Here is a 27,640-nt window from a genome sequence, read left to right as displayed (position 1 = left end):
GCTGCCCTATTGGTTAATGGCATCTATGTGGCGCTCACATATGTAACCCATATTCCTGTTTTTGTCTGTGTCCAATGTCCATGCAGTAGCATACTGGAACATTGTGTGTATGTGGCTCTGACGAGCATGCCATACTGTGACCACACTTAAACGCATAAAGCAATCAAAGAAGTTGCCTGAAATTGTACATCCACAACGCCCTTTCTACACTGCTACACCATGATTTTCACTAGCTGCAGGCCAGCACTAGTAATAGTGAGGTGGTAGTGGCTGAGGAACTGTGGGCCCTTTACCATTCATTACAATCCGGTTTTGTTTAAAACGCTTCATCAGCTTATTACTGGTAAGGCTAAAGATTGTAAAGTTTGTGAGGTACAGTCCTTTCTGTGACTGCTGGACATCTTCTACAGGACAGGGCTCTACGAGGGCAGCAGCAGAGGTTGGTCACCAAGCCTTCTTCCGACGGGTCCATGGTCTCCTTTCAAGTCTTGTAGCTGGACAGGAATCTTGGTTCCTTCAGTTTCTTCCACGATCTCTCTAGAAAGGGTGCAGGGGTCCTCTTCTTATCCAAAAAGCCAGGTGAAAGCAAGCAGCCTATGCTAACCAATGACAGGTTTGCCCCACCCACCCAGCAGTGGTCCAATCGGAACCAATATGTGGATTGGGACCAGACAGTCCCAGCCCCCTTCCTGGCAGCAAACGGGCATAGCCCTCCATAGCCTGCCAAAAGCCACTGCTTTCCCGGGCACTGAAGTCCATATAAGAATTTTCCTTGCCTGCCAGGCCATTAAGAAGGCTAAAAGACAAGATGGCCAAAGGACAAGCAAACAATCTTGTGGCATGGCCATGTTTGACCACTAGCCACAGATAGCCAAATGCGGTAAGAGTAAAACTAAATGCACCTGAAAATGGTAAAAAGTGCTGCCACCAGCCTATCCATTTAGCACACCTAGAGTAACCAAAAATCATCTGAATGTTAGTCTAGGACAAAACAAGTTTACCCCATTGTACTTCATTGTAAGATAAGTTCTCTCAAGTGATAACAAGTTACTAAAAGTATTAACAGGACTAAGTGAAACAAAGTTTCCCAGTACCGACAGTCTAAGGACATGTCAGTTTCCCCATAAAAGATTAGCAAAAACCAGTTTAGTGAAGCTTGTGGCTTCACTGCACTGTTGGGGTCATAATCAAAAATAAAAACAAAAAGTTTGGGGGCCCACGGAAATGGAAAGAAATGTGCAGTAAAGAGGAATTGTACCTGACACTTTGATCAAGAGATCTTTATTTGCAAATAATACAAGGTGGCCCTCTTTTGACCACTAGCCCATGTATAATTTCCAGGGACGTCTCATTTTGTGTGACCATTAAGCATAGCAGTAGAGTTCTGATGTCTCGCTTAAGACCAATTCTGTAAGCTATATCAACTGAGATTGTGACCTGGGGACAATCAGTCAATAGCTGCTTATTTTATTTATTACATTTGGTTACACGACCAAACCCTTGGGTGTCACAGCGCAAGTTGCATATATCTTCGTTATCGTATAAAGGTTACATACAGAATGTTTCCAGTATTACATACATACAGTAGCCACAGTCTACTTTCAAAATTACAAGCATTTAGTAGGCAGAGTGGTATGTACAGTATGGGTATCCTTGTTCTTTGCAGTGAGTAGTCTAGGTTGATGAGAGGGTGACACAATCCACTGAGAAACTGGTGACAAATTATTGGAATTGTTAAATAGCCAAGTTTTGAGTAGCTTTTGAACTTGGGTAAGGAGACTTTGTTGGACAGGTGTGGGGGGGGGGAATTCCAAATGCGGGGAGCTGCAAAGGGGAAGCTGGTGTTGCCTGCTCTTGAGGATGTGAAGCGTGGGATGAGGAGCTGGGTGTTGGCACTGGATCGGAGTAAACTGGGTGAGGTTTTGCGAGTGATGCAGCTATTTGATAGCCTGGAGCGGCATCAAATATGCATTTGTGGGTAGTGGTAAGTGTTTTGTGGAGGATTCTTGCGTGTACTGGGAGCCAGTGTACATCTCTTCTGTGTTGTGTGATGTGGTCTCTTCTTTTAATGCCCAGTGCTGCTCTAAGGGCTTTGTTTTGTAGGAGTTGGAGTTTGGTAAGGTTGTTTTTTGTGGTACCTAGTAGTAAGATGTTGCAGTAATCTATTTTAGTTAGGATAAGGGCTCTAGCAAGGGTTAGGCAGTTGTAGAGAGGAGGGGCCTGCTTAGGGTAATGAGTTTGGCGGTGTAGGATGTTGAGGAGGCGAGCGCACTGATGTGGGAATTCATGGTGAGGTTTGAGTCGAGGTGTACTCCCAGTGTTTTGACTTTGTGGGAGATGGTGATGGAAGTGTAATCTGGGTGGCGTTTGAGTCTGGCCGGGGAACCTATTGTGTGGATCTAGTTTTTTCTCCATTGAGGCAGAGACTGTTATTTGCCATCCAGTTTTGAATAATTAATTAATTTGTTGTCCGACACAGCCTTCAATGTCTCTTGTGTAGGTTCTCTCTCCTTGCTCGGTTCTCTAGATCATCAAATTTCACTCGCCATGCCTTTGTGTCCTCTCTAAGGGAGGCAATTGCCCCCACACCTTGATTACCTTAGCCTCCATATCTGACAGCGATAGTTCATTGTGGTCCACTCTGTTCCCCAGCCCCCGACCCCTTTTCTGATTTCATTAGACTTGGCCATTTCTTTGCAGAGTTCTGCTATTTTCGAATGATTTAATGTCCCGTCTCAGCGTGTCCAGTGAGCGGTGGCGTGAGCACTGGCGTACCTGAAGGTGGCTGGGGGGCCTGTACCATATCCTCTACCATAGCGCCTGCTTGTGAAGGCTTCCTTGTTGACTGTGCCAGGTACGATTGAATGTCAGAGTTCTGGATCTTGCCAGCCTCGGGCCTCTCGCCAGTCCTCCTGTGAGGAATATGGGTCCACCCTTTCCGATATGAGCGCCCCTCAGGGTGTTTGGTAGTCCCTCATTCTTGGTGGCTGCTGCCGGGGCCTGGGTCTCCCCCCATGTATTATATGGCGTAGGCCAGGCCAATGTACGTGCTGGTGGGCGCAGGGAGTGGATCCACAGTCGCCTCCCTCACCTTGTCCAAGCATAAGGATGCCAACAGGATCCCGGGGTCGTCTCCACTCTCCCGTGGCAGGCCAAGTCCCAGCCCTGTCTCCAGGCGCTGCATTGACACAGCCGAGATCTCTCCTACAGTGGTACCCTGTGCGCTGGGTGCCAGTTCTCTGTGCTGTGCGCCAACCCTTCACAACCAGCGCTTGTGGCAATATTGCTTATGTTGTCAACTCTGCCCCTTATCCTTGGTGCCTGGTCACCCGAATGCTGGGACACAGATGGGCCGTTTGCGGCACACTCTGAGGCAGCCGCCATCTTTGTTGCCGTCCTCTCTGCGCCTTGGTTTCTATCGCTCATCGCATTCCATCTTGTTAACTGCAGCGATCAGGCGATCTCTACTCCATTTTGTTGTGTGCGAGGTTTCAATACATTTTACTGGCTATTTAGCCGCCGCCATCTGCATGTTTCAGCCACTGGTCGGGGAGGGTTGAGGGTGCACATCTCTCCTCAATGCCATCTTGGCCATGCTCCTCCCCCATTATTTTTATCTGCAGGTATTAACTGATTTCTATCAGCAGTACAATCCAAACACTACGCTGTTTCACTGAAAGCTTTAACATTCTTGTGAATCTTCCCACATAATTTAACCAGAATCTGCATTGCAAATTGCTGTCATAAAGGACTGCATTTCAAAAGTATTCATTTTCGAGGACGCAGAAAGTATGTTAGCGACCCTAGCATCCAAACGTTCCTCAAAGACTTGGAATTTAAGGAAGATGGCGCAACCCAACGAGCGCCTCAATCTAATTGTGTCTCCAGGGAGGTGTGAGTTGAATATTTTACTAATGCATTCAAACACGACCGAGCATGTTAAGGTTAACTTGGTAGAAGCTGCCTGGCCCTTGATATTTGATATAGAAGATATTCCAGATTTGATGGCGAAATGTAGTAGTTCACGAACACCTGTCCCAGACGGCCTCCCCAATTTTATATATTGAAACGGTTCTCCAAATCGGTGGGCTATGGTCCTTTACACATTGTTTATGCAAGTTAGAGACACAAATTCCTACACATGGAAGTCGGAAATAGTTCTGATTTTCATCAAGGGTGATCGGCAAACTATTTGCAACACTGGTTTTGAATTAACTGAAATAATGGATTAGTAAATCCTGCAGACTCAAGGTGAATCGAGCTGTATTTGTAAATGGAAACAGTACAGTGTTGAATGGATTCATTTGAAATTATTTTAAGAAAAGAGCACCGACTATAGGAAACGCATGTTTGCCATCATAGACTTTCAAGGAGCATTTGACCGTATAGACCGACGGCTGTTACAGGACAAATTGCACTCCTGGGGATGTCCACTGGGTTTATTGGTCATTATTCTTCAACTTTATAGCGATCCATTACGTCAAGTGGGGATTCATGTGCGGGGGAAATTATCCAAACGCATCCCCACTAAGAACTTTAAAGGAGGGGTGTATGCTTGCCCCTGCCTTCTATTTCTCCCCGAGTTTAAGGAGACTTTAATTCAGGTGCAGGCGTACCCACCACATAAGCGGTACAAAGGCTGCTATATTCAGACGACTTGGTCCTTTTGGATCAAATATCAATGATTCTACAAAGATTGTGATGCTCTACAACAATATGCCACACTTAATCTTAAGGCAAACCTTTCTCAATCGAATATAATGGTTTTGAATTCAAATATACTAAAAAGGAATAGTCACTGTATATGGCGTTGGCTGATTCCTCTGTTATGAGAGTTAATACCTACCGTTATCTAGGATTTAACATGAGTAACGATGTCAATTCTCATGAATTTAGAAGGCAGCCCAGGGTGTACTACTCTTATGGCGATATGGTAGATTTTCACTGCCATATTGCTCCTGGCAATCCAATTCTACAAAATTAAGGTAGTGCCTTGTATATTATACAGGGTGGAAACCACCTTATGCAGTCCAGTTTCAGTATGGAATGCGCTAGAAGGCACAAGATGAGCTAAAAGTGTGCAACTGCCTAAAACCACACCTATTCAATTCCTATGCCTTGAGTTGGGGTTACTTTTTATATGGCATAATCCAATGGAAAGCTTTAGCTTAGCACTTTATCGTGAATGTCTCTTTTGCAGGTGATACTTGATTTCCTGTTGAGGCGCTGGCATATAAAAAAGATGACATTCTTGTGTCGTGGAGAAAAATAATGGTTGATATAAATGGCTAAAGCATGCAAAAGTGAATAACTTTTTGTGTAATCCTGAGGCACTAAAGAAGTGCATGTTGGGGGCTGGATCTGTGCACAGGATCCATGCTTAAGATACAAGATATTTGCACATTTTGGAGTGGGCCAAAAGCTTTTAAAACTACCTAGTTATTTGCTCAAGTTCCACAACACTAATTTTATTTGTAGATTACGTTTTAATTTATTTCCCACTAAAGAACTTTTAGGAACACAGGTGAAGCTTGATCAGGAATGTTTGCAGGTTTTGTCAAATGCACAGGGACCTAGAGCGGATAAGGCATGTATTGGTGGAATGTAAAAAAAATCTAGAAGAGCAAATTGTTAAATTCATGTAACCATACAGAACACTCGCATGGGAAGATAGTGGGCGATTTTAGTGGGAATACTGTGCGTTGTTATCGTTGGTTGTAATTACATTTTGGAAAAGAAAAATGTTACGCACTGCTGATTAACGGTAATTAACAGATGTGCAAATGTGGTTTTAGGGAGGTGAGATTTTTAAAGATTGTGTAAAATGTTTTGATGTATTGATGTACAAGTGGCGTTGTATATGTATAAGGCTGCTGTGTGAAAAGTTATATTCACTATGACCGACTAATATCCCATACATGTTTGATAATTTGCTGTCATTCTTATGTTCTCAAAATGCACTTTGTTTTTTATGCAAAGCAGCAAGCATCGAGCATCTGACATTCAGAACACCAACATTACTAGATGCCTAGCTCTGCTCCTCAGGCCACACCCCCTACAAAGGCGGTGGGTGGGGTCTCTAGGCCCCCCTCGAGTACATTTTGTCCATTTCCAGCACTTGGTAATAGATGGTCAAAGTAGATTAGTGAGGAAAGGGGGTGAGGAGGTTAGTGCAAGTGGACATCTGTTATCCAAGTAGTACTGAGCATTTAGTGTTCTGATACAGTATAAAAAGATGTGGGGATGAGTAATTGTGAGAAAACCGACTTTCTTGTATCTAAACGTGGTCTCCAGGAAAGGCAGGACTATTTGTTGGTATCTGAGGCGCTTTGGGTAGGTTGGGGTCTGCCGCGATGCAAGGGACAATTTAATAACTGCACTTTTATGGATTTCATAAAGGCTCGGCGGGTCTTGAGGGTTCATGGGCTTGGTTAAGCAGCGATCCTCTGTGGTGGCTATAGCCACCTTTGCTTTCTTCCTTGATAATGGTAATCACTGCCCATGTATTGGACTTGCAGAGGTTAGGTCTATGAGAGAGGTGGTGGTAACTCTGTACTAAGACCCATATGTGCAGGTCGTGGTTGTGTCGATTGGACGTGTCACATGGGGAGGCGTATTACAGGCGGGGGATGCGGAGGACACGGGGCGCAATGGGAGACGCCATAAATTGGGTGGGGTGCTGTTGTTACAGTTTGTATTATGATCACTTGCTCGTTATCGCTGGTTGGGTCCTTCCCGCCCCCTTCTAATGCAACCATATTGCTTTTGTCCGCTTATTTTTAGTGCGTCTGTCCTGTAGTAACCCACAAAATAGCCTTCACGCGCATACATGCTGTTATCACCACGTGCACTAGGTTCCTTCTATTATTACCTCCCTTTTTTGTTTTATTCTCATCCAGCCCCCTCCCCCTCGCCAAGTGATTTTATCCTTCGGTCCATATGAATAATCCCCGCCTTGGTTCTATTCTCAGCTCCTCCAAGGACTTCATTCTTTGGAAACAACGGAGGGGGTAAGTTTCAATTTGCACTTCTCTGTCTTCCCCGATTCATTATATTTCAGTGCCCCCTCCCAACAGCTTGGTTCCTTGGCCCCCTTCTCCTTCCTCCGGTTCTATTTTCATGCTCTGCCGCCTCCCTTAGTTCTATTCTTGGCCCCTTTCCCCGCCGATCTAATAATAGAAACACCCTCCCCACTTCCCTGCGTCACCGGGTCCCCGTGTGCGTCATACGCCGCGCATTCCGTCTGCGCCGCCGCCGGAAGACACGCCCACCGCGCCTTGTTTGGGCGGTGGAGTCTGTGCGTCACTCTCTCCCTCGCGTCACCCGCGCCTTAAAAGAAGGCGAAGGGGGCCGGGCCGCCGCCAGAGCTCTAGAGCCCATGAGTTAGTACAGTGCTGGAGCGAGGAGTAGTGTATAGCCACACGATAACGCGCAGGAACGGGGAAGAGCCCGAGAACTGGGTTCAAAAGGGGAAACCGAGAAACGTACCCGGGGACTCCAGCATTGGCAGAGCCAGCTTGGTAAGTACTGCTTCGTTATCCGCAATTGTAGATTTATAACCATCTATGTGCAAAGTGCATTTTTATTCCATGCGATTGGTCTAGCACTTGCATAGCGCTTAAGTGTGCCCCTCATCCACGGAACACCTTCCGGCATTCCCTAGCATGTAATATCCACCAGTGCGCTGCATCTCTTGAAACAGTGCATGCCGATGCAGGGGGGGGGGGTCCCCCTGATTGTGAAAAGTAACCCGCTGTATGCGTTACTACCACAGAACGTCTGACAGCAGGCGCTGATTTAATGCATGCCCCTGACTCCATTCCCCTGGCCTGTTCGACAGCGTGCGAGCTTACCATGTGCAACCACCACCGCGCGTACCGTTCTGTATGTACAGTCCACTTGTTTGTATGCATTGTCCACGCGATGTGTTCGCCCCGTGAAGTGACTGACTGACTGCAAACGGGCGTGCAACTGTTAACGAATAGCACTTGATGGGATGCATCGAGAACCCCGCTCCACCACCGTGGATTGTTACTGTTCACCTCGCCCCAACAGAGGCCCAGCCTACCTTATGTCAGAACGCCTGATCAACCCCACTTCCCCAGTACTACCTTGCAGCATGCACGATCTGCCGCCAAAGACTGCCTGACTTATTGCAAGATTTATTTCCATAGAGTGCTTGCCTACAAATTGTCACCCACCCCACTAAAACAGACTGTAAAAGCATGAAACGGTTATTCCACGGAATGTCTGCCATCGTGCGCGTTTGACCCTTTCCATCCCTCGGAGGTCACAACAGAATGCACAGTTATCAAGACACCACAACAGGACCTGACGGCACTCGCCCTGTCGTGAACTACCAGTTGGTATACCCGTTTACCCTCCTTCCCAAGGACTACCTGACCACAAAGTAACTGAAGTCATGCACTATCAATTTGAAGTTATCAACCGCATGCAGTGGCACAACACCTTCCTCCATAAATTACTGCATGCTCTGGTATTCCTCCTCGATGCAGTTACTGATAGTTCTTTCACCCCAACACAGGAGCCCCTTGTGGCATGAGGTTACCTTGGAGGTGTATCTGTTAGCAGTCACTGCTTGAGGGCAACTGTGGAGCACGCATTGTTGCTCGCAAGTAGACCCGGAGACCAATATGCAGTTTGACAACCTGCATTTTATTTATCCTAGTTCTAAATGGCATGCGTGTGGCTTAGCACTGGCTCTTAAGTGGGTGCTTGTGCTATATGGATCTTGGTTCTTAGTCTGATGAATGTGTGGTGTGGGCCTTCCTTCTGAGTTGAGTCTACATACAGTGTTGTCGCCTCGCTAGCATGTGCTATGGTTCTAATTTGGGGTTCCATTTTTTTGTTGTTGCTCTTTGGATGTGTGCAGTAAATCTCAATTTACAGTGGCTAGCTGACCTTTAAGCTCACTGTGCACCCCCCGGCCCCCATCAACTCACCTCCCCAACCCCTGCAGTTCCCAAACTCCATGACCCCTGAGGATCCCTGCCACTTGTTTTGACCAGTTGCACCTCTATCCTCGTCCTCTTGCTCTGCCCATTTCCTCTCCTCACTTTGTGGCTGGTTTGCCCTAGAACACACCATCTCCGTTGGTGTGGCTTGCTTCCCACTACTCTCGAAGGCTAGGTGGTGGGGCGGTGGTTGCCCCTCAATCGTCCCCATTCTATGACCTAGTGCCCCTCTTGGTGAGGCCTGCCACTCCCCCTTCTTGCTTGTTTCATGCCCAGCTGCCCATGTCTTATGCTTCCTGACTATTCTCGAGCGACACGTTCTCCTCTCTTGGTGCTGATAATTGTCTCGATAGGCACGATATGCTTGGCCCTGGAGTATGCCATCTCAAGCTGTGAGAACCTGGGAGACTTGATTTGGGGGGGGGGAGGCTTTAAACACCGTCCCGTGCTGATACGAGGCAGTAACATTCTTCTGCCAAGGGGCTTTTAGTAATTCGTACCCCCAGTCGCCATTTAACAGAGGGTCATTGGCTGCAGCAGGAAAAAATAAGAGCCAGGGATTATGAATGTAGCAAGGTGGCAGAAAAGTGGAAGGGAAAAATGGGTGTTGTGTGGGCTTCAGATGCTGTTGGACCAATGAGCAGTGGCCTCTTGCCCGCCCCATGTATTAATATATTCATTAGTGCAGATTTTTGGTTTCCTGAAGTGATTTTATAGATGTCGTCTGCCAATACATTCTGTGCCCACATCTGGACTGTAATCCACTGTAGTTTATATACTTTTTATCAACATATAAGATTGTGTTCTTTGCCCCATAATTCTGCTGGGTTAGTTGTAATATGGTTCAATGCAGTGCACTCACTTTGTTTTTGTTGATTGGGGAGGATCTCTGTGCTGGACAAATAACCAGTGATTTGAGAAGAACAGTTTCGATTATCTGAATTTGCCCAGTGTATAACGTTTTACTTGACCGTTATTTCAGTTGGGTGCTGCTGGAGCAAATGGCAGTAAGGATCACGAGATGCAATTAGATTATGGTGGTTGACCAAATTGAGGCACCACTAGTGGAATAATACGTTATTGCTACAGGTCTTGACCAGTGTGTGCATGAGGGAAGGTTCCAGCTGCAGACGCCACTCCTGGATTTACTCTTTTCACCTCTGCCTGAAATCACTTCTCTGGCAGGTATCGCCTGCGATGATCTTTTGCACATTTCCTAGCTGTGTGGGGGGAGAGATATGGACAGGGTCCGTTTAGGGTGCTTCGTGGGATTTGTGATTGCATTTCTTGCTGAGGGAATCATGTAGTGGGTCTTCAGCCATTGTACCAGCTGCTAGAATACAGCCTTCTTGTTTGTAGCATATGCTACGTGTTTCCATTTTCTGTTCACCTGGACTTCATACTTATGCCCAGTTTCCATCAGTCTAGGGTTTGTTTCTCAGTGTTTTTGTCAGCTATTTCCGCTCGCTCATCGTCTGACCTTACACTGCGCACCTATATTATATTACGATTTGTGTCATTATCTGAGGTACGTGGTTCGTTTGTAAAAAATGACGTTTCTAACTTTTATTTTAATGTATATTTAAGCTGGGGGTTTAACGCAGGCTGCAATTTGATCGTGGCTCGGCTCCCTTTTTAATCATCCAGTGCAAGGACCCACAGCATTTTCTGGCTGCCGTTGAACAACAGGTGCGACATTGAGAGCCAAGCCTGTAGAGTGAAGTGAAGGACTGCAGGGTGTGGAAACTAGTCCAGTGGGTGCACTCAGCCGCGCCCGTGCCCTCACCCCATCCCTGCACATTCAGATATGCAGGCCCAGTACAGTTTACTTGGCCACCCTGAGGAGTGTGGTTAATTTACACACAGAATATAAACTCAGCAGCATGGTACTACATCCACCCACTTCACCTCCTGTTCCACACCCATGTGCAACCTAGGTCTTGCTTCTAGAAAACTTTCCACCAGTACAGCATGCTTCAGTGTGGACTGTGCCCCCCCCCCCCGCCCCCTGTCATTCAGCATAGTCTGGGCATGCTGGTCGCCCTGCAGTGTCGCATGCCTCCCTGCAGTGGCAGTTTCTATCCAGGCCGACTGAAACTGAGCACTGCGGGCATGATCGCCCACACTGCAATGAGCTAAGGATGTCTCTACTGCTCTTCTTGGCCCTGCTTGCAATAGTTTATTTCCTGCAGGCCTCGAAATTAGAATTGGGTAAGCGCGAGCTAGTATTCGGCAGTAACTGGTCTCCAGGAAGTACCACAGGGCAACAAGGAGCTAGTACTTACCGTTCCATAACTTCCACATAAAATAATATATACACAAACAATGTATCGTTTATCTGTGACCCCATATGCTTTAAATGTCCTACTGATGTATCCTATTTATTTATAGATTGGCTTAAGTGCGCAGAGTTAAATTCACATAGTTGTTTGTTCTGCATCAGTTGGCCCGAGGAGCCAAAAGTAGCTCCTGGTGGCTGTTGGGATTCTTCTAGGCTATAAATAGGAGCTAGGTTGTTCCCAGCTCCCCTCAATGTCGAACCCTGTCCTGCATTGTAAGGAGTGATCAAGAACACGTGTCTAACCAGCCATTATTACTATAGATTTGTATGGTGCAAAGCCGCCGAAATCGAAGATCCATTATTGGATCGGGGAAGGCTCTGCATTTTTCTTGTGACCTTGCTTTGGTGAGGTACAGGAAGATATAATGCTTTGCTTGTAATAGGCTCCTGAATGCGACTTCTCACCTACTATTTACTCTGACCAACTTCGAATTTCTGTCCATCTGGATGCCTTCATAACATGTTTTCTGATCCATATAACCACTCTGTCATTAGTTCTTGTTTGCTGGACCTCTGAAGCTGCTCCAAGTTGTGCAGAGTACCATTTTGAGACTTACGTTTTTATTACATTTTCCAAAAATACTTCGAAATGCATACAGTAACCCGGACAATTCCTGCCTGTGGTTGTCTTAAAATTGTGTATTTTGAGCATTAAACATTAAAGTTAAATGGAAAGACGTACTATGAGCAAAGCAGAGTATCTACAGCAGAGGTCTTCAAACTGTGGGGCGCGCCCGCCTCCCAGGGGGGAGGGGGGGCGCCAGAGCCCAGCATGAAATGTAGATTGGAGGAAATGGGAAGGGGCAGCTCACATGGTCAGACTGGGCCATACAACGGTTTTAGGCACCAATGAAAAAATGGCCAGCAGTTGCAAATGGATATTCAATGTTTAGTCAGACTGTTTGAATAGTACCCAAGGAGTTGTTTTTTGTTCAAATGTAAACAAATGGTGATATTTAAAGAATATTTATTCAGCAACAATGGTCAAAAAAGTGGCCCATTTTTACTGGCCTACACTAGCATTTTGCATTTTTGGTACGATCATCGCCCTATTGCCCTATAGGCCAGTCCAGGCCTGCCGGCTCATCCATAATGGGTGAAGGGGCGTCCACCCACTGGCCACCTCCTCCATTATGGAGGAGCCAACCCAGTGAAACACTGAGCACTCCCTCAGCTGCTTTTTTCCAGCTGAGGGAGTGCTCCTGGGCTGGCTGAACTGTTAAAGGGAAACTCTGTTTGCCTTTGACAGTTCATTTCCCCAGCCGCACATGATCACTGAGCCATGCAAGACTGGGCGCGTTTTGCTTTGCCAGCATTGCATAGCTCATTGGAAATGCTGGCTGTGGCACTGCATGTATGTATGTATGTATGTGCGAGGGGGTGCTCCTGTGCATCCTCACACATACGGGCAGAGCAACCTGGAGCGGGGCATTTTATCAACCACACAAGGTATGTTTATGGCGATTTTGTGTATGGATGTGTATGGATGTGTATGCTTGTGTTATGGGACTGTGGTGGTAGCAGGATGGGCGGCAGCACTGGGATAGTGGTGGTAGTAGGGTGGGGAGAGCCCAGGGTCTGTACTGGGAGTAGGGTGCGGTGATGGCACGCAAAAGTTCATAGCGATTTCTACATACTGTCCATCTGGCACTTTGCGGGGGGGGGGTCCGGCTTGCCCACACTTTGCTCAGGGGGGGCCCAGGCCAAAAAAGTTTGAAGAACACTGATCTATAGGAAGATATCTGCATATTTGCAATGTAATTCGGGGGTGGGTGGTGGTCAAGAATCTGGAAGGATTGAGGAATAGAGCCACTTCGAGATGTTTGCGGGCCGATTTCAAGACATTACTCCCACTGGAGGAGGGGTACGGGCCATGCCCAAGAGGATCTCCTGCTAGTGACTGCTCCTCAAGCTCCCTATTGCTTGTTGGCTGTATACCAGCACTTTGTGAGTTGGCTTTCCCTCATGCTTTCTTCATAGTTGTTTTGATCTGATCTGCATGTTTGCTTCTGTACATGTGATATTAACATGCACCGCTTCCTTTCTGTTGTAGAGATGCCCTGTGTTCAGGCTCAATATGGAGTTTTGCCTCAGACTACGCTGCCCTACGAGACCTACAACTCAGACTTTCTAAGTACAGAGTACAGCAGAATTGCAATGGACCTGGTCAACACGGACATCTCTGCCACCACCTCCTTGCCCAGCTTCAGCACCTTCATGGACAGCTACACTGGAGAGTTTGACACCTTCCTGTACCCTGTCCCCAGCGCAAACCCTCCCTCTGCCCTCAAGCTGGAAGACTTCCAGGTGTATGGGTGCTACCCTGGTTCCTTTGCCAGTCACCTTGATGAAACCTTGTCCTCAAGTGGCTCAGACTATTATGGCAGCCCCTGCTCCATCCCATCACCATCCACGCCAGGATTCCAGGCGCCTTCAGTACCCACCTGGGAGAACTCCTTTGGTCCATACTCGCCCACGCAGGGTTTTGACAACATGCGGCCTTGGACGGAGCAGCATAAAGGTGCCATGTGTCAGACAGCCTTTTCTTTCAGCACTACAGGGCCTAACCCCAGCATTGCTCCAGCCCATATGAAGATGCCCCTTGCATCACAGCGACTGGAGTCACAGGATAGTGATCGGTTTGCCTTATCCCAGCTCTCGCCAGCAGGATATGTGGGTCACCCTGGGGGACATGTGCCTTCGCCCCTGGATGGCTCAGTTTTGATGGACAGCTCCTTGTCACCAGTGAAACCTCGCAGCCCAGGCAGCAATGAGGGCCGCTGTGCGGTTTGCGGAGACAACGCATCCTGTCAGCACTATGGTGTCCGGACTTGTGAAGGGTGCAAAGGCTTTTTTAAGGTTAGATTTAGATTTTGTGTTCCTGTCCTCCACCTCGGGCAAGTGTTAAAGCTTGTGTCCGTTCTCCATTTTCCTTAAACATGTATAATCGTAAACGCTGGTATAAATGTCAGTGGGTTGTGTGCAGCAGATCTCCCGTGCTGTAAGGTCTCACCTGGACCCTCACTCGCCTTTCTTTTTTGTGAGCTGCTTTTTTTGTCCATTGTTAGGCAGGAGACTACATAGCACAGCCAGTCCTGCAAAAGTATCACGCTTGGTCTCTGGGCTTAATTGTTTTCCCTTGGTTGCAGGGAAGATCTGCAAAGTTGTATGGTAATTCAGTCTGTAATGGGTGAAACCGCTTGATGTTCCTGCCTGTAGCATTGCCACTCGGTGGCTTATTGCACAAAGGCACTGATAAAAGGTCCCAAATGGATATGTCTCTGTAGCTGTGTGTTGTCAAGATTTTTGGAGCCAGCAAACAATTCTCAGTGTATTAGTTGCACTCTTGTTACAAGTCACGGTACAGCATATGCTTCAGTTCTGATCTGTACCGTGGCATCCTGTCTAAGTAAATGATAATGTATACGTTCATTCATAAAGGTAACCATGGATCCTGCGTATAGGGACGTTTTGTAAATTTTGTTTTTACGAGACGAGTGGAAAGGAAGTAAAAGTGCGTATTTTCTTACTATCCCTTGCCTCTTGTGAATAGCCATATTTGTTGGTGATTGTCTTGATGTTGATTTGGACATTAAACATTATCCAGTAAAATGGCTTCCGGTGGTAGTGGCCTGGTCCCAAGGTTACTGCCCAGCTACCAGTTTGGCTACACCATTCCAGAATAGTTGGTATTTTTAACACGGCAAGGTTGAGGGAGTGTGCCTAATCGAGCAGTGAATGTGACACTAGTTTTAACTCGAATGGCTTTAGTCCAGTTGGATGGAGAGGCGGAAGCGGATGTGCTGATCCCAGTTAATTCAGTCTTTTATCGTGGCTAATGTTTTTGACAAAACTCCCATCAGCCCTAGACAGACGGCATAATCGATGGTGAGGGAATCAAGGTAGTGAGTGGCATGTTCCTGACCCCCTGTCCTAAGGTGACTGTTATGGTAGTTGTGAAGGCTTGGCCAGTGGTGGTTGTTGGCATATTGAGGCCCGCCCTCACCCATCTTTTTTCAGATGGCCATGTAACGTTGATTTCCCATGTGACCTGGCAGGAAAGAGATTAGCCATGGCCAAGTTTTGCAATTTCAAAATGTGCTCTCGTCTAGAAGTACCGGTAGAATTGTTCATACTTTTGTGCAGTCCCTCCAGACCTTGTAGAAGGGTCAGTATGCAAGTGTGCTGAGGAGTTTGTGGGTGGATGGTGGGGGTCTAGGTGGGAGGCTGTGTTTTATTTATTTTTTTTAAAGGCTTTTTGGAGGTTGTTTTGAATATGTAGTTGCTGACCTTAACGGGCAGTGTTTTATTTTTATTATTTCGCCTTAGGGACATGTGTGATGGCTGTCTTTTGACAGGCTCCTTTCCCTGATATGCCAGGACCTTCGATTGTTGCATCTCTGTGCCCTAGCGCTGTGCTCACTTTGTTCTTGGGTTGGTTGAGTTTTGTAAGATGCTATACCATGTTAGACTGCTGTTCGTCAGGACTGTGCTGTGTACCCTTTGGCTGTGCTTGTTGAACCACTATGTACATTATGTTGACAGCTGAGGTTGTTTTGCGTTCTCTCTTAAAATATGTTGTCTTCTGTTTTATCCTATTATTGCTTTGAAGGAGACGGTGTGTAGCTCCTTATTAAATGATCAATAATGCCCCTTCGCTATGCACGATATGTGAATTCTACAGTGGACGTTGTTGCAGTTTTGTCCCGATAGAGGGCAGTGACATGCCTGCTACTGTGGTTACTGCTGTTTGCACAACCTTTAGCAATTGCTTTGGTGTATCCGGCAATTTGTGCACTGCGGTGTACCAAAAGGGACATGCTATGGTTTGCTTACTGCACCATTGTGGAAACGCTGTGTTGCCTGCTGCAAATGTGTCTGTCTTCTACAGGACCACTGCAATGATGTGCCCTGTGCATCAGTGGCAGTGTTGTGTGCCTCCTGGGCCCAACTCTTCACTGTAGACAGTTGCTGAAGAGCACGAAATGGGAAATGAATAGCTTTTTTGTTTCTGCTCTTTGGAATCTTTGCTGATGCCCAGCAATTGTTCCTTCCTCCCACAGCGCACAGTGCAGAAGAACGCCAAGTACATCTGTCTAGCCAACAAAGACTGTCCCGTCGACAAGCGGCGTAGGAACCGTTGCCAGTTCTGCCGATTTCAGAAGTGCCTGAATGTTGGGATGGTCAAGGAAGGTGAGTCACTCCCTTTGTCATAACTCTGAACCAGCAGTTCTTTGGGCTTCCTGTCCGCTAACCAGCTTGAGATCCCAGAACTTTTGCACGAAATCCCTCCAGGGTGCCTTTCAACACACGACCATGCAGGAAAAAGTCGTGGAGCGTCCCTTAACCCCTGATGAAATGTCTGGCAAGACCCCATCTTCCCAACCCCAGTTACCTTAAGCTATGTCGTAATCATGTATAAGGCACTAATAGAGATCACAGCCTTTCCATGTCCCTGGTGGCCAGTGACTCTGAACTGATGGCACTTTTGGGAGCTGAAGTCTTTAGGGCATTGCAACCTGTGCCCCAGAGGTTTCCAACTGCAGCCCCGCTGCCTATTGGAAGACTTTCGTTTTTGCAAATGAAGCATATACAATTCATGGTCTGCTTTATTTCAAAATACATTTTAACTTACTGTAGTAAACCTGCGCCTGCTTTAGTTATTCCCAGTCCTATCCGTCTTTTTTCACTCGTTCTGTGTGCTCTTGCACCAGTGCAGTTCTGCCTTCATGAACATGCGTGTACCAACTTTGTGCGCAGATTGCTTCATAAATTGGCTATAATATCCTCCATTACCATAAAAGAGCACACTGCAAAAATACTAATAGATGCTACATTGGGTCCCTTTGTTGTAGAACTTGCTGCCGGTCACTGGTCGCTTTATCCAGCGCCTATCGTGGATATGTCCGATTTCCTTAATGCCATGCTAGCCTTTTTTTTTTTATATATATATATTTTTTTAATGTGTTTGGTTTGTTTTTTTTTTTTTGATGTGGCTAAACCACCTCTTGTCTCTATCCTAACGAGTTACTTTCATATCTTCCAGTGGTCAGAACAGACAGCTTGAAAGGCCGCAGGGGGAGGCTCCCATCCAAACCAAAGCAAGTTCCAGATACATCTCCAGCGACCCTAATCACGTCGCTTGTTCGGGCGCACATTGACTCTGTTCCAAACGCAACCAAACTCGACTATTCTAGGGTAAGAGTAATACTATTTCTTAACTTCTGTTGTCCTTTGTTAATTTGTAGCCAGTTGGGGAACGGTTTGCATGTATGTACGGTTTAATGCTGGAACACAAATTTAATATATGCCAGATCCACACCATTTCATTCTAGTTATTGATATCACGTTGTTCTGTAGCTATTTCTGCCAGGTTCCTCTCGATTCCAATTTCTGTAATCATTACCCAATTGTAGCCTATGTCGGCCTCTTTTGAAGATCTCCGCAATTGTGCTGATTTTCTTTCAGAACAGAATTGGAAGGGTTGGGAGTGGGGGCGGGCGGAGGGGGGGGGGTATGCATACACAATGTTTGAGTTGTTTAAGAATGACCAAGTCTCATTCTTTGGTCTGAACGCCACGAGTCCTTTGGAAACTGGTGTGGATAATATCTGTGTCTGGGGTGCTCCTCTTCTGAAGCTGTTCAGACACCAGAGGCCATCTACCCTGTTGCTATCAATGGTCTGGAACCAGAACATGCTACCGACTCCCCCGCCAACTAATTACTTTATGCTTGCTGAGAGTTCACGTCTCCACATGTCCATCCAGTTTCAGGAGACTACCCCACTGCAGTTTGAGAAAGAAGATTCCGTGGACGTTCAGCAGTTTTATGACCTATTGTCTGGCTCCATGGACGTGATTCGGAAGTGGGCAGAGAGGATCCAGGGGTTCCTGGAGCTCCCGAAAGAGGACCAGGAACTTTTGCTGGAGTCTGCTTTCTTGGAGCTCTTTATTCTGCGGTTGGCCTACAGGTGAGGGGATGGTCCTTTCCTTCCAGTGGAAGAGTACTATTTAATGTTGATGTCGCACAAGTCTTGACCAACCTGGGGTTATTCTAGCTTCTTGCACAAGGATTGTATGTCTGCTCGAAAGGGTTTTGCTGTGGTTAAGCACTGGTGAGAGTTTAGCATGGCTTTACATCCCTCCTTATACAGAATGAATAGTCCTCAAAGTCCCACATGGGGAAAGTTTTGATGAAAAGAGCATGTTTGGGGTTCGGGGCAACTAGTTGGTTTTGGGGGAATCTAGTTGGTTGTCTTCTCCTCCTTGGGCAACACTCCTAAGCTATTCTCTTGAAAATGCTCACTGACTCAAGGAACAATTAATTTCTTGCATTGAGCTCCACAAAGTAACAATGGTTGACTTAATCCTCTATGGTGCCCAAACTTACGTTCTTCTCCACCCTTGCCTGCCCAGTGCTGGACTTTAGGCTGGACTTTAGGCTGGATTTCCCCCCCCCCCATCCACACGACCCCCCAGAATCCAGCAAAACACTTCTCTGACCTGGAAAAAAAAGTTTGCCAACTTCAGTTGGTTAAGTGGTTTAAGTCTGTAATTTCAATGGTGCCAAAATTGGGATCATTAGGACCAGGTGGTGAGACACTTAGACACAAGATCCCTTGAAAGTCTGATCAGGAATCCTGTGAAATCACGTGTTAGGATTGTACCTGGATGGAAATATTTAATTACAGCTTTTTAGGTTTAAAAGCTGTGAATCGTTTATACTTTTTTCCGGCAACGTTAAAGGAAAGGCTCCTTTTGGCTTATTTTTATGGTCTCTGGATCTTCTGAGACATGTTTTATATGGGTGGAGAACAAACGCCATCCCGCTGCCCCAGCTTGCTCCCCTGTCGCTGTGAGATTTGACTCCACAGTAAATAATTTCCAGCACTGAGCCTACAGTCCTTTCAAATAACGTTTGCGTGCCATATGCCAAACCAGCATCCTAATGTACTCCAATTACTTCTTCTCCCACACACATATACATTCTTCCCATATCTGGCTCTGACCATGCTTTCTCAGCAGTGTTGCTGACTGTTAGCAAGCAAACGTGCACAAGTGGCTAAATACAGATCTGATTGGCTTGTTAGATATTTTATGTAGTGCCAACGGTTTACCTTACAGCTGCTTTAAGACCGTATAGCATGCTGCAATGGTGAAAAACGAAGGCAGTGTTCAGATAGTCAACTATCAGTGCACCAAATGATCTGCCCTGGGACCTTTTTGGCTCCAGGAGACTCAAAAACCCTGTTCTTTCAGTGGTATATTCGATACCCTGAATAGGACACTATTGACAGAACGATTCAGTTAAGAACTTTTTATCTGTGCACATCCAGGCTCTAGGAACTCACTAGCCTTGTAGATCGTGTGAAATGAAAAGTAAGGCGTCTTTTACAGTGTAGTGAAGTAATTAACTTGTTTTCTAGAGAGATTTGTTGTGGAATCTTCAGCATTGGGCCATGATTGAAATAGTTACCACCCCTCCTGCAATGGAGGACTCCCTTGCACATGAACGTTTTTGTGGGGGGTGATATGGAGGGGGTAAATGGGTCCGACAGTCTTGGCCCGTGACATTCTCTTGGTTGGAACAGTCAATGGCGTGCTTTGTACGAGTGGTGGTTTGCCCTTAATTATTTACGTGGCCTACCTAGCTCTGAGCTGTTTGGAACATTTTGTTGGGGTACAAGTTTATGTGGTAGCTTGCCTGTGCCATTGTTTGGGATCACCCCTAGCTTGTTACATTATGGTAGGAAATGGTCTGTTTCATGCTACATTAGAGAACTGTCCGTGGCATGTCTTCCCGCCCCCGTATCCATGGTGGTGGTGGTGGTGGTGCTGCATTCCACCGCACACCGTCAGGGGAAGTGCAGGGTGTATAAGCTCTCTAAACCTGCTTGGAGGGGGTGGCTATATACATTCATAATTTGCGGGGGTGGGTCGGTTCCACAGTTTAGATCGGGGGCAAGACGGTCCCCCTCATTATTCTTCTTTTGGGCTATTGTTCATTGGAGTTGCCTGCCTGCTTTTGTAGGGGCTGGTTGGTCATGCATGCTTTTGCAGAAAAGGATTTTCATTTGCTAAGAGTGGCGCCTCTAAATATTACTGCACTGTCTTTAGCGAGAATGGGTGCCTGGAGATAATATGCAGCTATCGGAGGAAACCCAATCTTGTGATGTCTGCATTGACACAATTTTCTGCCCATTACGGTTGGAACCTGCGAGGAGTCATGCTCCGAAAGCCCAGCACAGACTAAATGTTTGTACTTCATCCTCCCCCCCCCCCATTCACTTGGAACCCCTCCCCCTCCCTCACTTGAGATCAAATTGTAGGGAGGGGGGGGGGGCACGAGTTAGTAGTAAGGCAGAGAATGTCTTGGTATGAGCAGCAATCGCCCTGAATTTGGTAGCCTTGGTGTTGGGAATTTGCGAAACATTCTCTGGGAATCCATCTTCTGTCGCCAAGAGGGGAGAGGAGCGTTTCTCTCAAACGATGGGGTCAAGGAATCGAGTCATGGCAGTGAAGTGCTAGGCTTTTAAACACATTTTTAAAATCCACTCAAATTACTTAACGTGGGTAACTCCACAATACACCATCCAGACAATATGTAAATGGACTGAGAAATGTATCCCTTTTTGTGTGGAAACCTGTAATTGGCAGCATGCAAAGCACATGTGAGACCAACAGTGGCTTTTAAAATAGTTTCTCAAAGAAATGTAAAGAATATGCATGATTGTTTCATACAAAATGCATGTGTATGCACCCCTTCTGTTTCTAGTCCTGCAACGCCCTTACCCTTTTAAGAAACTGCAATCCCTTACTATGGCCCAGTCGTTGCTCGTTCTGCAGCGATCTTGCTTAAATGCAAAACAAAGGGCCGCTGGAGCACAATTCTTCTGTGCTCGAAGTTGGTCTCAGTACTGGAACAGCTGATAACTCGGTACACTGTTGTATGGTGGTCTGAGCTCTTGGTTTCCATTCAGGGAGATCACTTTTGCCCAATTCAGGATTTTAGGATTGCCTTCCCATTTCTTGCACCGAGTAGCACGCATACAGTGCATTAAAGAAGATCTACAACTGGTCTAAACGCTGTCCTTTGGAAGGTACCCTACAGCGAAATCTGTGTTCACCAATATGACTATTTGCTTATACAAAATCAAGATCTTGCTTCAGCGGTGTGATGTCAGCTGCCATCTGACCTTTCTAATGTCCTTGTAGGTCGAAGCCAGAAGAAGGGAAGCTAATCTTCTGCAACGGGGTGGTTCTCCATCGAATGCAGTGTGTCCGAGGGTTTGGTGAATGGATCGACGCCATCCTAGAGTTCTCACAGAGCCTGCAGCGCATGAGCATCGACGTCCCATCCTTCTCTTGCTTGGCGGCCCTCGTCATCATCACAGGTGCGTGTGCATTCTTGCTCCCTGGCTGCGTGCCCTCGTGTATTTGTGGGTAGTTATGTATAGAAGATGGCACAAGTTAGTTGATGCAATGGTGGTTGCAGATCCTAAGTGGTACCTCGATTAGGTCCTCCCTCTATTCCTTGTGCAAGAGCAAAATATTGCCCCTAGCACCCTTTATGGTGCTAAAACATAGGACGCGTGCAGAGATTACATTGAGTTAGTCTGATTGGAAAAGTTTAAAGTCCCTTTACATGAAGGCTCTAGTAAAGTGGGTGGCCAGTGGTCCCTGCAGTGGTTACAGTTCAGACAATATGGCGGCTATGCATGGCTGTTGCATTCCTCGAACATGTGTGAATAGCCGAGAATGCTGACACGGCCGCTTTGTGGTAAAAGCACCTCATGATCTGTAGTTCAGTCCTTGATGGGCTTTTTAAACAAAAAAAAATCTAGACCATTAAAGGCCAATGTACGAAATAATGTGCATACTAAACTGTATTTTGGTGCGTTATTTTTATGTACTTAGAACTTTTAGCAGATTTTTGTTTACCGTCCCGTGTACACAAAGCAAATGTTTCATAATGGCTTTCGTAACATCATATTTTTTTTTTTAAATTAAATGTTACTTGAGTGTGCTTAGACAACTACAAAATATAGCTGTTGGAGCAGTAGCTTTACTTTGGAGTTCACGCTCACAAACCTATGTATTCCAATGCTGGATTGAAAAACAGGTGGTGGCATCCCGTCTTTGCTTTCTTGGCATCGTTCTAGTCCCGCTGAACTCTACACTTTTTTGTAAAATGACTATATAATTTATGGCATTTTTATGTAGTGCAAAAAAAGTTTGCTGTTAAAGGCCTTTCAATTTTGTTTGTTAATGCCTGGCATGACAACAGTAGCTCTGGCATGTACAAACATGCACTTGTCCTTGTTTATAAGTCTTGTAGTTGTGTCCACATTGTGACGTGGTCATTTGTAAGCACGCGCTTCCTTTTGTGCTTCATAGTTGTGTACACACGTGTGGTTCCATCTATTGTTTGCATCGTCTAGTGCCCATGGGGTGCATACCCCTGTAGCTGCATTTAGTTTGGTTGTTCTTGTTGCAGTTTTGAGGGGTGCGCTGATGGTGGCATTCTTATTATAGAGCTGTGTATGTGTTTGCACCCCAATCCACCCACATAGACAATCGCATTGTTACACCAAAATGCCGGTAAATTATGACGACTCTGCATGGAAATGCATTAAACTGTGCACTAGTTCCTGCATGATGCCCTCCGTGTATACATTTCCTTTGTGAACTAAACCTCAAGAGGGTTGGAGGCGTGAAGGGGTGCTATCCGTCCAACTCCAGGCCCGGAATCCTGACTGGTTTTCAGGATATCCCTCATGAATAAATTTGCATGCATTTAGAACAATTTCATGCAAATTTACCCCCTGAATATTGGCCATCAGGGCCTGAAGTAAGACGACCCTGGTCTGATGGCTGTCTAGGCTGTAGGTGCTGTTTTCCACACACCACAAGTACCGAGGGGTTGCAGCCACTCCGCTTACCACACGCACATAGGAAATCCTTTACTCTGGACCCCCTAACCCATTGGGAGCTGTGCTTTCTGGTTCACGACTGCCACTACCTTGCTTGCCTCAGGATGGCACCGAATACACATTTTAGCAGTATAGTACCTACAGCATAGCCTTTGTTTCTATTGAGCTGGGCATCGGGGCTAGTATAAAGAACAGGTGAACTGTTTAATACACCGTTGTCAAAAAAGCCATTGTTTTCTCTATGCTTTGAACCTTTTGCAAGATGTAATTTGGAGCTTGTTTCAACTCTCAGGACTGTGAAGGAGTGGCGGGGGGCGGGGGTACTGCTTATCTGTAAGGATGGCAAAATTCATCAAATGTCTGAGCAACAATTCTGGACTGTACTGACGTCAGTGAACGTTAAGAACTGAAGCATGTAGGCTGTTGTATAGGTGGACCCAATGGGATATTTCCTGATGGCATCATTGATTTGTAAAATAAGCAAAAGAGCCAGCCTTGAGAAGGTGCCATAGGGTGCACTATGTGTTGCTAATAAGATACGATATTCATTGTCTGAACAAATATAGATACATATTTTTGTTTACGTCGGAACTGAGTTTCTATAAAATGGCTAGCCTGAAAGCCTAGCTTTGATTGAAAGATTGCTTGGTCAGCCCAAGTTGTTGAACAAGGATAATATCCGACGTTGCGGCTTACCGGAAATGTGTGGCTAGGTCTTTAGCTTCGTGGGCTGAATGAATCTGATTTTTAAGTATGTTGCAGTTTAAATCTAAAAAAGCCTTAGTGGAAGAGGGCGGGGGGAACGCAGGACTGCCCTCCTCCTGAGCTCCTAAATGCAACAAAATCTGACAACCTGTTAATTCTTGGCAGAGTCTTCTACCTTATAAATTGACTCCTCTCAAGCGTGCTTTATAGTTCCAATCCCTATGCGTAAAATATTTAGTAAACTTAGTCTCATTCATAACAGGGTTTTTTTTTGTGAGTAAATATATTTTCCTACATTTAGGTTGTCGGCTATAGTTCGCAATACAACCTTTCAAGCATGTGAGACAAATGGGGTGGAAAAAAGTGAAATCGATGTATATACTAGAGAAGATCGGCTTAATTCAATTCCCAGTGAAATTTGATAGCTGCCTAAAAAATACGAGTACAAAAATGATTTAGTGAACATGAACAAAATGCAAATTTCCCATAAATTCTGCAATTTCACACAATATTAATGGCTGCACTAGAGTTTCGATCTTACTGCTATCTTTATCAAACTAACACTCCACGGGGCAGTGTGCCTCTTGCCCACAAAATTTCATTTTTGGAAATCGATGGAAAGTGTTAGCCAAACTTTATTGTAGACCATGAAGAACTAAGTAACCTGGTAGCTTACAGTGCTTTCTTTCCATTCGGTCCTGGTATCAAACTAATTTATAGTGCATGATGGAGTCGCCAGTCCCAATTAATTTCGCTTAATGTTCCAATACAATCATGTACCCAATGTTTCATCTCACCGCTGTAAGTAACTTTTTTTTTTTGTAAGGAAAAATCTTGAGTGGTTGGGAAGATCCAACCTTTTTCAAAGTGCATCTATATTTGCTTCTCAAATGGATCTTCTCCCATATTTCTTTACACTGGTTGTAGTAGTGCATGCAAACTGAAAGATGCATTTCACCCTAAAGGAATGGTTTGCCCAAAATTTTTTATTGCCCAAAAAGATTGGCAATAATAAAACAAATATACTCGCACTTTTAAGTTCCTATGTAATTTTGAGCAATTCAAGCTCAAAAATTGAAAAAGCAAGCACATGGGCGCATCCATTTTGTGAAATGGATGCCCGCCTGTTCTGGCTTTTGCGGCACTAATGAAGGAAAAGCCAGCTAGCTGTAGTAAACAAAAGCTACCACTGGGTGGCTTTTCCTTCATTGGTGCCGGGACTCAGAGGACGCGGACCGGAGACTACAGGCAGAAAAGCTGCAGCTGCATCTCGGTAAGTGTTATTTGAAAGCCAAGGCAGGCAGAAACACAACACGGTTGTGTTTGCTGCAGTGTTTCTGTCTAAATCTGCTTTCCCATTTGGGGCTCTCGGGCTCCCCGGGGGGGAAAGCCTCTTTCTAAATTTCTCAGGATCGGAGGAGCCTGAGAAACTTGGAAAGAAAAACTGCAGCATTTTCAAACGCAATACTTAAAACAAATATACTCGCATTTTTTTTTTTATTATTGCCCATCTTTTTGGGCAATAAACATTTTGGGCAAACCATTCCTTTTTAAAGTTCATATTCAATTGGAGCTGCTTCCTCTGGCATTACTCTGCTGCTACCACAAATCCAAAAGGGCACAGACTAAACCTTCTGCTGCTTCCCCCGACCGGTCCACAGATTAAGTATGTTTTCAGGTGTTGTTTTTTTTTTTTTTTTTTTTTTGGGACTATTTGTACTTCCTATCCTTTTTGGGAATTCTTTCCTTGTTTCAAAGGAGAATAGTAGCTGGTACACTAATTCTCTGTTTGGTCGAGTCACATCTACCATCCAAGCTTTAACTTTTCGGTGCTCTGCTGGTAGCTTTCACGGCCACAATAACCACCCTTTAGTTGTGTATCCCAGGGCTCAAAATATACCTATGCCTCGAATCTATTGGCAAGTGAGAATTCCTTTGTGGCGGGTAACAAATGGTGTACTGTGCTTTCATGTCGGGGTGGGGGATGGGTGTAATGAGGAGGGTGAGACTTCTCTGCCTAGCTAGTAATTTGCAACTTCACGTATGCCCAGCTACTATGATGATGCTATGCACTTCTGACCTCCTGAAATAAATTTATCAAAGATAGATTTTTTTTTTTTGTCTCTGCCGAACCTGTTGCCCCTGTGGGATTGAGATCATAAATGTGGTGCTGTGGCGTAATGACTGTTTGGTTTCAGTAGCTGTATGGTATCGTGTTTATACTTTAGTTGAAAGAGAGACAAGCTATTGAAAAGTGATGCATGTCCGGACTCTGGGTGATCACCATCTGGTGGTGGGCATTAATAACGTGTGAAAAGTACATTGTATCAAGAATGGGATCCAATTGGCTCCTTCCTTCCTTTCCACCCTTATGTTTTAGCCTCCTCTCATTGGACCCTCTTTTGTTGCTTTCATCGCTCCTCTGCTTATATTTTGTACTCTAATGCTGGTGCAGAACCAATAACTTAAAGCTAATCTTTTTTTTAATTTTAGATAGACATGGTTTAAGGGAGCCCAAGAAAGTGGAAGACCTTCAAAACAAAATTATCAGCTGCCTGAAGGAGCATGCTACGACCACCCTCAGTGAACAGGGCCGAACCAACTGCCTGTCCAAACTGTTGGGGAAGCTTCCTGAACTGCGCACTCTCTGCACCCAGGGCCTTCAGCGCATCTTCTACCTGAAGCTGGAGGACCTGGTGCCGTCCCCTCCCATTGTGGATAAAATATTCATGGACACCCTGCCTTTCTAAAGCACTTTACCAAAGGGCGGCCAGCCCCAATACTCTGCACGCACAATCATGAAGACTGAACGAACTTATGGGGGACTTGCCAGCCCTCGCAGACCTGGGGTCCAGGGGAAATGCTGGTGCATTCTGCCTCTCTGAACTCTGCTTGCTGCAGAGCAAGCCTTTATGTGCCTTCTGAAAAGACTGAAGCGCCTAAACCTTTACTTTGTTTTCTGCCGCCATTGTGGTGGCGTGCCAGTGGCAAAAGACATTTCAATAAGATGGGACTTTGGGAATAAACGCGACGCATCAGTCGCCAAAGCTCTTCACTGCGACATGGTCCTGGTGTCTTGTGGCCATTTTGTAAACATTTGTAAATAGAAGTTATATTTGTAAATAGGACAGCGACCTACAAATGAGGACGGTGGGGGTGACTCTTAAGGTGCCAGCATAGTGAGGGCTCTTGTCACGTAGTCTTGCCACCATTGGCCTTTGTGTACATATATAAATATATATAGTAATTTGGAGTAACGGAACCCATGTCTCGCGTTTATATGTGTATTTTTCTGGATTTACATTGTGACTTTTCTGAATATATATATATATATATTTAATATATTGAATTAAAAAAAATACTGTTTAATGTTGGATTGCTTGCTGTCTATGCCCACCAGATACCATGTTCTCTGACCTTACAATAGCCCAGAGGTGGAAGCCTGGAGTTGCAGGGGAATGTTATAAATAGGTACCTGCTGTCAGCGTTCAATTGCTTGCACTGCAGTTTCTATAGTCAAACTGCTTACCTAAACCGTGAACACTCAAATTCAAAAGGGGAAGTACTTACTCTTCCTGTGTGGATGTAGAAATGTGGAACTCCTCGCTGTTTTAGCCATGCCGAGCACTAGTGGAAGCCATCTCGAATGGTGGCGTTTGCGTTTCAATGTAGCGTCCCCAAAGGAGT

At 45.7% G+C, this 27,640-nt stretch overlaps 1 protein-coding gene across 2 annotated transcripts in view; it reads left to right on the top strand.

Moving 5' to 3' along the window:
• The window catches only part of NR4A1 (nuclear receptor subfamily 4 group A member 1), a 70,715-nt gene extending 43,393 nt beyond the window's left edge, over nt 1–27,322 (top strand). The window contains exons 1-7 of one of the 2 annotated variants that reach the window (XM_069653892.1): nt 7,333–7,520; nt 13,370–14,175; nt 16,380–16,509; nt 17,363–17,514; nt 18,084–18,286; nt 21,531–21,709; nt 26,447–27,322. In XM_069653892.1, the coding sequence (XP_069509993.1) occupies nt 13,372–14,175; nt 16,380–16,509; nt 17,363–17,514; nt 18,084–18,286; nt 21,531–21,709; nt 26,447–26,703 (1,725 nt within the window). In that variant the 5' untranslated portion in view covers nt 7,333–7,520; nt 13,370–13,371 and the 3' untranslated portion in view covers nt 26,704–27,322. Of the gene's footprint in view, nt 1–7,332; nt 7,521–13,369; nt 14,176–16,379; nt 16,510–17,362; nt 17,515–18,083; nt 18,287–21,530; nt 21,710–26,446 lie in introns of those variants that run through there. The other variant, XM_069653893.1, reaches the window with a different exon arrangement.
• Nucleotides 27,323–27,640: the final 318 nt, after the last annotated feature.

Source organism: Ambystoma mexicanum, chromosome 3q (assembly GCF_040938575.1).
Source record: "Ambystoma mexicanum isolate Mex_15411 chromosome 3q, UKY_AmexF1_1, whole genome shotgun sequence".
Lineage (NCBI taxonomy): Eukaryota > Metazoa > Chordata > Amphibia > Caudata > Ambystomatidae > Ambystoma > Ambystoma mexicanum.
This window is presented reverse-complemented; position numbering and strand designations above follow the sequence as displayed.